General features: G+C 59.7%; 2 protein-coding genes across 2 annotated transcripts in view; one reads left to right on the top strand and one right to left on the bottom strand.

The window, feature by feature from the left end:
• Positions 1-653: 653 nt before the first annotated feature.
• On the top strand, positions 654-7,186 carry RCE1 (Ras converting CAAX endopeptidase 1). The gene is made up of 7 exons (XM_044448725.1): positions 654-756; positions 1,517-1,596; positions 2,874-2,952; positions 3,500-3,667; positions 3,946-4,017; positions 6,381-6,443; positions 6,800-7,186. Exons 2-7 carry the CDS (start codon positions 1,537-1,539, stop codon positions 7,045-7,047), a joined length of 690 nt encoding a protein of 229 aa, XP_044304660.1. The 5' UTR covers positions 654-756; positions 1,517-1,536; the 3' UTR covers positions 7,048-7,186.
• Positions 7,187-7,520: 334 nt separating this feature from the next.
• The window catches only part of ACTN3 (actinin alpha 3), a 29,403-nt gene continuing 26,457 nt past the window's right edge, over positions 7,521-10,466 (bottom strand). Inside the window, exons 18-21 of the mRNA XM_044448724.1 lie at positions 10,316-10,462; positions 9,729-9,794; positions 8,665-8,823; positions 7,521-8,147 (exon numbers count right to left, since the gene is read on the bottom strand). Of these exons, the coding sequence (XP_044304659.1) occupies positions 7,989-8,147; positions 8,665-8,823; positions 9,729-9,794; positions 10,316-10,462 (531 nt within the window). The 3' untranslated portion in view covers positions 7,521-7,988. The remainder of the gene's footprint in view (positions 8,148-8,664; positions 8,824-9,728; positions 9,795-10,315; positions 10,463-10,466) is intronic.

Genomic DNA, 10,466 nt, shown 5'->3' with positions numbered 1-10,466 from the left:
CGCGGCCCGCCCTCCGTCCCGCCGCCGCCGCCTCCCGCCTCCCTCTGCGGGCGGGAGCCGGGCGGGCGGGCGGCCTCGCGCGCGCCCCGATGTCGGAGGAGGCGGGCGGGCCGGGGCGCTCCGGCGCGGGGCTGTGCTGGGCCGCGCTCGCCTCCTGCCTGGGCCTGGCCTGCTCCTACGTGGGGAGCCTCTACGTGTGGAAGAGCCACCTGCCCAGGTGAGCGGGGCCGCAGACCTGCGCCCGCGGAAGGGCCCCTCGCGGCGGCTCCGCCGGGCGGGCCGCGGGGTCGGGACGGTGCGGGGCGGGACGGGGCCGGCCGCAGACCGGCCGCACCGGGAGGCGCTTCCGGAGCCGGGCAGCCGGGCGTCTCTGCCGCTGGTCGCCGCGCCCGGGGCAGCCCGCCCGGCCGGGGCAGACTCGGACGTGACTCTCGTAGCTGCCCCGATGCGCCCTCCTCCTGGAGGTCCCGGAGCAGTCGCGGCTCCTCCAGCCCCCACCGGAGCCCATTGGAGCCCCGGGTTCGCTCCCCGCATGTTGAGTTAGCGCGGCAGCCCCTTTCGTGGGTCGGGCCGGTCGTGGGAATGGCCCCGGCGAGTCTGTGCCTGCGGGGCGGGTAGGGCAGGGGGCCACTGCCGGACTCTTCTCCCTGCAGGGACCACCCGTCCGTCATCAAGCGCCGCTTCACCAGCGTTCTCATTGTCTCCGGCCTTTCGCCCTTCTTCATCTGGACCTGGAAAGAGGTGACTGGCGTTAAGGTAAGAGGGTCACCCAGCCAGGGCTGCACAGTCCTGGCCAGAAGTGCCTGGAGATCTCCAGCAGTTCCAAGAACTTTGTTAGTTTAAAACAGTTAAACTATGAACAATAAACAGGATGCTTATTTAGACTGAACTAAATACTGCAAGACTTGGCACACACTCCCACTGTTGGAAGGCCTTAATTTTTACCTAAATGCACATAGGATGGGGCCCTTATAGCAGACTATATTCCGGTAGCTTTGTCCTTCCACAGTTTGGAGAAGCCATCTTTGTAGACCATCTGGGGCTCCCCCATTCCTCTGATGTCGAGGTGGCCTGGAGGTGTTCCCAGGAAGGCAGCCTTAACTATAACGCAATCCGTCTTCTGTCACCATATTTGAAAAAGAACTTTCCTTGGGACGGATTGGCCAAGGAGCGGGCACAACGCAGCTTCTCCTTTAGCTTGGCCAATTTGCTCCAGTCCCCTGGAGCCACTGAGCTACCCATTCAGCGCTGGAGCACGTGCTTTGGATGGTTCCTGATTCCAGAATTCCAAAATTTCTGGTTAAAGCATGGGCAGGAACTTCAGTGTCGTTGCACTCAAAATTCCCACCTGGTCTAACTAGCATGGTCAGGGACTAGGAAAGCTGCAGGCCGGTGGCACTGGGTGGAGGTCCACATCGTGAGCTCTCCAGTAAGTCACGGGCACTCACTGGGAGGTGGGGAAGGGGAGGCAGCAGCTGCGGAGCTGGTGAAGAAATCCCCTTTTCCGCTCAGCCAGATGCATCGCTCCTTGCTCTGATGGGCTTCCGGCTTGAGGGCATCATCCCGGCGACCCTGCTGCCGCTACTGCTAACCATGGTAAGCGTTGCTCGCTTTGGCACAGTCTTGTAAATAAGCTCACAGCAGTTCCTATCCTGCAATATTTTTTCCTGTCCTGCTAAGAGTTCGGAAGCCTGTTTTCCCCATGTTACTCCTTGATGAAGAGGTTTCCCTACTCTGCAGCCATCATGGAATTGTGAGACTTTTGTCTCTTGGTTAAGCAGATGAATCTGTGCATTTTATCGGACAGGCTGATGGGGAAGGAACACTGCTCAGAAACACAGAAAAACCATTTAGGTAAATTGGAGGAAGAGTCAGGATCCTTCTCCAGCTTGCCAGCGTGGAACTCTGGGATGCTGGAGGTGACCGGCTGCTTGTGAAATGTGAACCTGCTTTGGGGTTGAGTTGCAGAGCCCTCTGATCAAGCAGCTCAAATGCATCGCCAGAATATTTTTTTTAATTGATGGATTTGTTGTTGTTGTTGTTGTTGAATAGATGTACACCTTTTCTGGAATACTGGTAGTTGCACTTTTATGTGTTACGTACGCTGTCCTGGGTTTTCTTGCAGATGAAGTATAGTTCATAAATTAAAGCAAACCATAAAAATAAGTCACCCCCCATGAGGATTCCCGGTGCACCATAATTATTGTGGTAAAAAAGCAAATATCATATAACATTAACAAGTTAATTACAGGGTGAGGTACATAAATTTTCCTGAAAACTAATGAAATCAGTTGATTAACCTTTTAAATGTCAGGGTATCAAGGAACACTTTGATTTATAGAGAATAGAAAGCAAGGACAGGGCCGTCTTAAGGAGGATATTTCAAAATCCGGGTCCCACCATGGAGGAAAACTTTCTTTGCCCAATGTTAAACTGTGGGATTTGCTACAAGACATAGTGAAAGCTGCTCCTTTAAAAGGGGATCTAATAAATTCATATAAGATAGGGTTACTAGTTCTCATGGGTATAGGCAATCTCCAGTAGCAGAGGCAGTATTCCCATGTACATCAGTTGCTGGGGAAGATGGGTGAGAGGGTGCTGTTGCACTCAGCTCCTGCTTATGGCGTTTCCTTTGGGCTTGTTGTGCTCAGAGACCAGATGGACTTGATTTGGCAGGGCTCTGCCTTTTTAATCAAGGGAATTTTGAATCATGGTTGATGTTGATTCATGTTGGCTTACATTTCTGAAAGGGAAAGTTCTTTAAATGATAAACCGCCCTTCCACCCCAGACAGTGCCAACTCTTGGCAGACAGCGGAACTCGCATCCTTGTGCTAACAAGTGCTTGTGAGAACAATCTTGCTCCTCTTCTCAGGTCTTATTCCTTGGCCCCCTTATCCAGCTGTCCATGGACTGGCCGTGGGACCTGACGGACGCTCTGAGAATCGTCTTTGGTAAGTCCACGTTGGTTGGTATATTCTGGCAGCGCTCGGGGAGCAAAGCCCTACGGCATGGAGGAAAGAGCTTCAGTCCTGGAGCCAAATCCATTCCTCCCGTACCCCAGGAGTCCTTGCCTTCTTCCCCGGGCCCATTGTCTCCCCCCGAACAAAAGATCACGGGTGGCTTTGCCAGTTCGGTGTACTTTCTCCCTCAAAGATTGCCTGAGGCGTGCTTGCCAGCAGCGGTTGCTTTGAGCTGCCGTCCTGAGCAGCACGGCTGGCCAGGGAACGCTGGGAGCCATACGAGGAAGTCCCGCCTAACATGCGCGGGATCGTGCCCTCTGGTGTTCTGAGTCCGGGCCCTTTGCGTTCGGCTGCCCCTGTTTGCCTTTGGACCCCCCTTAAACAGGGCGCAGGAACACAGAATTCGCCCTGGATCTCTCCCCGCCTCGCTCTGGAGTCCCTTTAGGACTTGCTGGCCGTGTCTGCCCCCTCCTCCTCTTGCCCACGGCTGCGGCCAGCGTGCCTGGCACTGACGGCCCCGTGCTTGCTTGCCCCTCAGACTCGCGGTTCTGGCTGCTCTGCCTGACCGACATACGCTGGCTCCGCAACCAGATAATAGCGCCGTTCACCGAGGAACTCGTCTTCCGGGCCTGCATGCTCCCCATGCTGGTCCCCTGCACCGGGCTGGGGCCTGCCATCTTCACCTGCCCCCTCTTCTTTGGAGTTGGTGAGTGCACGGAGCCTGCCAGAAACTCTCGGGGGGGCCCGCTCCCCCGGTTGTGCGGCGCGCTCCTGGCCAGTTCTGCGGAGGGAGACCTTCAACGGGTCCGAATCAAAGCGTCCGGGCTGGTCGCTCAGCAGGAGGCGAGCACCCTGGAGTCATTCTGCCCCCCGTCGATCCCGTTTGGGGGGGGCCCGGGCCGCTTGGCGTGGGCAGTGTGGGGTGCAGAGGTCCGTCGTCCTGCCAGGTATTCTTAGCTGCACTTCTGTTCCTCTTCCCGGTAGCTCATTTTCACCATGTCATCGAGCAGCTGCGGTTCCGTCAGGGAAGCAGGACTAACATCTTCCTCTCTGCAGGTATGAAATGCCGCACGGTTTGGCCATGATGGAAAAAAAAGGCAGGTGGGGTGGGGGCAGGTGGGGTGCGTCATTTTGGAAGATGATGGCACCTCTCGCCAGATTCTGCCTCAGTGCTGAGCAGAGAGCCTTCCAGCAAAGAAAGGTCGTTGCATTGCCGTGGTGGAGCACAAAAAGCGCTTTGAGCGGGAGGAGGAGGAGGATGTGGGGGGCTGCTGCCCAACTCAGAGCAAACGGCAGAGGGTTAGAGGGACAGAGGGGTCCTATAAGCCACCTCCCCACTCCCCAAGTTCTTAATTTGGAGCAGGTCCCCCGCTTGGTCTTCAGAGGGCCGTGGGGTCAGCGTGGGACATCTTGAACTGAAAAAGGACCGAGTTGTAGGCGAGAGCTTGGCTCATTGGCGGAGATCTTCAGCTCCAGATGGCCTAGAAATGTAATTAATAGTAATGGTCATGCTGAGAGAGGCCCTTCCCTCCATGAGATGAGAGGGAGGGGTGGCCAACGTGTGTGATTGCTAGGAGACCGGTGCTTGTGTTCCCGAGCAGGGCCTGTTCCCATAGGGATCGCAAAGTGGGGGTGTAGGGCCTCCCACGGCCCTGCAGGCCTCCCCAGTTAGCCAAGCCCCCCTTCCCCTGGCTGCCAGCTGTTGTGTGGCTTTGTGCGGATTCAGAAAGCCAAATGCCTTTTCTGACTTCATCCCTGGCAGGAATGGTAATGAGGTTCTCATTGGAACCATCCTCTTTAGCCTTCGGCCCTGGAACACGATTCCCAGGAATTTCTCCCACGCGGAATTTCTTTTGGGCCAAAAGAGGGTCAGCACATCTTCATGGGATGCCAGGTGGTTTTGACCCGCACCTCACAAGTCTCCCATTTTTCAGTCGAGGGCCAGAGTCCCTTGTCAGGTTTGCACTGGCTCCGTAGGAATCCTTGCTCTGTGGTTTTAAAGTGGCTTTGCTTTCTCCCAGATTTCACAACTGATTTTGCTTTGGTAGGCACCATTCGAATTCATGTTCTCCCAAAATGGCTCTCCATTTTGGTATCCATTCATAAAAGGGGTACCATTAATGAGCTGGCCAGTAATTAGTTGAAAGCCAGGACTCTGTGGGGATGAGAGTGCAGGACTGAGGACCTCTGGGATCCGGGTTCAAGTCCCCACTCAGCAATGACGCTTAAAGCCAGTGGCTCACTCTCAGCCTAACCTACCTCACAGGGTTGTTGTGAGGATAAAATGGAGCTGCATAAAGCAGCTTCGGTTCCTCACAAGAGGTTAAAAAGGCAGTTAAAAAGTGCAAAGCGACTCCTTTCAACCTAAATAAAGAGGGTGCTGGAGGGCAGAGCGCTTTTCAGAACCCAGCATCCCAGTTAAAAAATTACCCATTTTTGAAAACCTTGAGACAGACAGCAAAAATCGGGAGAAGCAAGCGAGTCCACAAGCATGGGGAGAGAGAGCCCCGTATAATTGCTTTGGAAATCAAAAGTGTGAAGTCCGACAACTTCAGCATGAATGCTGCAACGCGCAAGACGTCTTTTGTCTGAAACACGCCCAGGAGTGTGAGGACTACGTTGGGTGTGATCCGGGCATTGGAGCTTTGTGTCTCCTTGAAAAGCCCCGTTTGGCATTTTAACCGGCTTTTACCGTCCTGGTTTTCCTCCCAAGGAGGAACTCTGAGTTTGGTGGTTCTGCAGGGGAACGAGGCTGCAGCCGTTGTGCAAATTTGTCAGCAGTTCATTTGTCAGGATGCCCTCAAAGAACTTGCAGTCCTCTCGCCCATCATTTCGGAGGCAAGACCTCCACTCTGCCTGCTTTCTGTCTTGCGTTCTTCACAAGCAATTTGAACTGTCCTGTGCAGGGTACACAGAAGGAAGGACCATAGCCCTGAAACGTCCTGCTTTAGTCTGCCAAGGTAGCGATACTCCCTGTTCTTAAAATCTGCCTTCTCCCAAAAAGAGCCTTTACCAGATTAGAAAGAAATATTATCCCCCCTGCTCTCCTACATGAAAGATGAGGAATACCCGGCCTTCTCGGTGTTGTTGGGCTGTCTTCTCTAACCATTGGCTGTGCTGGCCAGGGCCAATGGCAGCTGTAGCCCAACATCCCCTGGAGGATCAAAGCCGCCCCGTTTCTGCACAGTGGTGAAATGCTCGCACGCTTGCGACCTGCATAAAGCCCACGCCGCCCTTGGTCCCGGGCGAGGGTGTTTGCGGCGCTGTCCCCGTGCGCGGGGGTGTGCGTAGGCGTGCCTGGCGCAGCGTGTGTGATACGTGTGCTCAGCCCATCCAGAGATGCTGGGCCAAGAACCGTGCGGCCGGGCTCCCCCCGTCCTTTCCGAAGCCCCCCCGACGGATCGCTTCCTCCCCCACAGTGTTCCAGTTCTCCTACACAGCCGTCTTCGGCGCGTACACGGCCTTCCTCTTCATCAGGACAGGTTGGTGAGCGTGATGGGAGGGGGCAGGATTTGTGGTGGGGCGCTCGGTACTAGGGGCAGGAAAACCGGGGTTCTGCTCAGCTGCTCCTCGGGGAGGGAGGCCTGCCAGCACCCCCCCCCCCCGGTGGCCGCGTGCCGGCAGGAGGCGAGGCGAGGCAAGCCAAGCCTGGGCCACCGAGGAACCCGGGGAGGCTTGGCTCCGGGGGAACCCCGAGACGGGCGGAAGCACCCCTGCTCCTGCGAAGGGGCAGCCCGCCACCCCTGTTGACCCGCCAGCCGGAGGAGAGAGACGGAGGGGTGCGGGGGCCCTTCCGGGGGGCCCTTCCCCGCTCCCTAGCTGCCTCGCTGCCCCGCAGGGCACCTCATCGGCCCGGTGCTGTGCCACTCCTTCTGCAACTACGTGGGATTCCCCGCCGTGGGCGCTGCGCTGGAGCACCGGCACCGCCTCCTGGTCGCCCTCTTCTACCTGCTGGGCGTGGCGCTCTTCCTCCTCCTCCTGCACCCCCTGACGGACCCGGCCTTCTTCGGACACTTGCCCATCTGCTCCCTCTCCCGGCTGGCCCCCCCCACGGACAGCCTCCGGGGCTTCTCCCCGTGCTCCTGACGCCGGGCCCTCTCCCGCCGCGCCGGGGGGCGGCCGAGACTGTTCCACGCCCCGGCCCCGCGCTCGGGGCCGTGGCCACACGCGGGGGCCGAGGCGGCCGAGCTCGCTCCCGCAGCCTGGGTTTCTACGGGTCTTGGAGAAGCCATCGCTGACGCCCGCCTATGGTGGACGCCGCGCCTCGCCCGCGTTCTTGCACACCTCGGCCCCCTTTTGATGGATCCCGGGGTCCCTCCTCTGGCCCCAGAGAGCTCTATTTTTATTATTAAAACACTTTAAAGAGGCCGCTTTGCTGTTTTGGGGGTGGGCCGGCGGAGGAGCGGGGTGGCGCAGGCGAGGGGCAGAGGGGCATTCCCTGGCAGGGGCTCCCTCCCCTCCCTCCCCGGGCAGACCTCCTAGGGTTGGGGACATCCCGCTGAGCCCCACGCAGACACGCATCACGGCCGACGGGCCAGAAAAGACGCCTGCACCGCAGCCGGGCTCCAGTGTGTGTGGTTTATTGGTGCAGCATCCCTGCCAAGCCAGCCAGCCCCCGCCCCGGCAGCCCCCACGCTGGTCTTGGCCTCAGGCCCCCGTGGCGGCAAGGGCCGAGGACCTCCGCCGTGGCCGGGGGGCCAGGGCCTGCCGGAAGGGGCAAGGCTATGGGGGGGCGGGGGCGGGGGCATCGCCTGGGGGAACGCAGAGCTAGCTCAGCAGCAGGGAGCAGGCGCGGCAGCTTCTAGCACGGACAGGGTTTCCTCGCCAAGCCCACCCGGAGGCCCCGGCCCCGGCTTGTGGGTGGAGGGGGGATCCCGTGGCCCGGCGGCGGGGAGGGCGGCTGGCAGCTTCTCCCCCCTCGCAGGGGCACGCGGCTCTTGGTGGTGCGGGCTCCCCGCAGCCGGGGAGGGGACGTTGTTCCGCTTCGGTCCGGGCAGGCGAAGGGGTGGGCTCGGGGCGCGGGGGAATCACAGGTCGCTCTCCCCGTACAAGGCGCTGGAGAAGGAGACATAGTCCAGAGCGCCTGCCACCGCGTCGGCCCCCGTGTACTTCGTCATCCGGCTGATGCAGTACTCGGCCTGCTCGGGGGGCAGCTCCCGGCGCAGCTCCTCGATGGTGATGTAGTTCTGTGGGGGAAGCAGCGAGGCGACCCGTTACGCTGTCGGCCAGCTCGGGGCACAGGTCGTGCGGAGCCGCTGCCCCATGCGGGGAGGGTCCGGGGTGCTGCGTGCACCAAAGGCTCGCAAGGCCCCCGTTCTCCCGCAGCAGCTCCGTGGGCTTGATCCTGCTTTCCCTCGAGGCTGCGCAAGTGGCGACCAGATCCTCCCCCGAAAGGCTTGCCTCAACAGTGCGGGGCCGTTCGGGCTCACTTCGGTTTTTAAAATTTCACCAAGCAGTGCTCTCTCACGCTCCGGCCTTAAGGAAGTCCGGAGACGTGTAGGGCTGAGAAAGGGGTGTGCGGAGAAGCTGAGGCTCTCAAGGTCACGTTCTCAACTTGCGGTTTCTAATGCGCTCGGGCAGCGCGATTGTGCCAAGTGGGGGCCAGCCCGGAAGACCTGGCAGGCGCCCCTGCGCAGGACGGGGAGCGCATTTCCGCCCCCAAAAGCTGGGCTCCACCCCCTCCCCCCCGCGGGCAGCACTTGCCTTGTCTGAGGCCAGGATCTTGAAGGACGCCATGACTTGCTCCGCTGTGTCCGTCTCGGCCGTCTCGCGAGTCATGAAGTCGATGAAGGCCTGGAAGGTCACCACGCCGGTGTTGTTGGGGTCCACCAGGGTCATGATGCGCGCAAACTCCACCTCGCCCTAGAAGCAGCGGACACCCCGGTCAGCAGGAGGGGCCGGGAAAAGGCCAGGAGCTCGGAAAGGCTCTCCTCAGTGGGATCCCTTGGGCCCCAGAGCAGGACCGTCAGCTGCTCCAGAGCAACCCCTTCCTCACGTTTTAATACTCGTATTGCCATCCTGGAGAATGATAGTGGAAGACCCCAAATCCCACCGTGGTTCCAAGCAGAAAAAAGACCCCTTTCGCCCTCGCCAATTTCTTAACGGCTCATTCTCTGCCTGTTCATCCGTAGATGCGTCCAGTCCTGTTTTCCGTGGTTTTTGAAAACCACCCAGCAATCGCATCTCAGTTGTATACAGTTCCTCATAAAATATAACATTTCTTTGTCCCAGGAGCTCCACCACAAAATTTGGGAAAGTCCAGCCCTAATGAGGACAGCAGCTTGGGCTGCTGACTAGTCTGGGATGTGCAAATTCGATCTGGTTGCAAGAAAGTGCGAACCAAATACGATTCTCCAGCGTCCACACTTTCTTTGAGAAACGCGCACACGAAATGCTGCCCGCGTGGGTCTCTCCACGGTCCCTGTCAAACTAGGCCGGGCTGAGCCCCTGGGGTCCGCGAGCAGCAAAGGGGAGGCTGGAGGGGAAGGCACGGATTGGGCATTTTCCGAGCCGTCCTGCCCTCTCTGCTTGGGCTGAGCTCCACATTGACTAGGTTTGGGGGTGTTCCTTTTCTCCTCGGGGCTTAGGAGGAGGAAAGGTTAATCCCCTCCCCGCTCCGTTCACGATCCTAATTCTGCCCCAGCAGCTGCTTTAAAGGGATGTCCGTTTTCTTTAGAAAAAGTTGGGTGCCAGATGCTTAACCAGGCCGTCATTTGGCCGTTGGACAGAGGGGAAAGCGCTGTCCTCGGAGAGGGCCGGCCTCATACCAGATCGTATCCCATGGAGATCAGGCAGGCGCGGAAGTCGTCGGGGTCCATCATGCCATTCCGCTTCTGCAGGGAGCCAAAGGGAGCCGTGAGCAGCTCAGGCGTGGCCTCGGGGGGGGGGGGGACGTCGGACGCCCGGCGCTGGCCGCCCCCTCCCGCCAACAGCCCTTCGGGCCATGCCGTGTGCTCCCAGGGGGCTTCTTCGTGTCCGGCCACTGGGAAAGGTCGGCTGACTGCAAGACGCGGCCAGCGCATGGGAGTCGCAGCTGGGCAGCCCCCCCGGCCTGCTGCTGGCCCTCGAACCGTCTCCTGCCCCCCAGCCGGCCCAGCGTGGGGCGAGCGGCAGCACGGCGGCTCGTGCGTGGCCGGCGAGGGGCCCGGCCCGGCTCCGCCCCCGGCTGGCCCCTCTGGCCAGGAAGGGAGTCGCAAGCCGGGAGTCGGGTCCCAGGGTGCGTCGCCCGCGGGAGACCTGTCGGTGCGCACCTGGGACGGGGGACATGTGGAGACTGTGGCCAAGTGGCTGGAGAGGAGTGGAGGGCGGAGGAGGAGGAGGGGGGAGGATGAAGGGCGGCGGGGGGGGGCCTTACCCGGTCAAAGTGGTTGAAGGAGGCGCGGAACTCGTTCATCTGCTCCTGGCTGATGCCCTTGGCGTCCCGGGTCAGGATCTGGTTCTCCACCTCGTTGATGGTGCGCGCGATGGTGGTGAGCAGCTGCTCCCAGCCCACACGGACATGCTGC

The sequence above is a fragment of the Varanus komodoensis genome, unplaced genomic scaffold (genome assembly GCF_004798865.1).
Source record: "Varanus komodoensis strain SLA01 unplaced genomic scaffold, ASM479886v1 scaffold55, whole genome shotgun sequence".
Taxonomy (NCBI): Eukaryota; Metazoa; Chordata; class Lepidosauria; order Squamata; family Varanidae; genus Varanus; species Varanus komodoensis.
The sequence above is the reverse complement of the archived record's forward strand: the minus strand, read 5'-3'. Positions and strand labels throughout refer to the sequence as shown.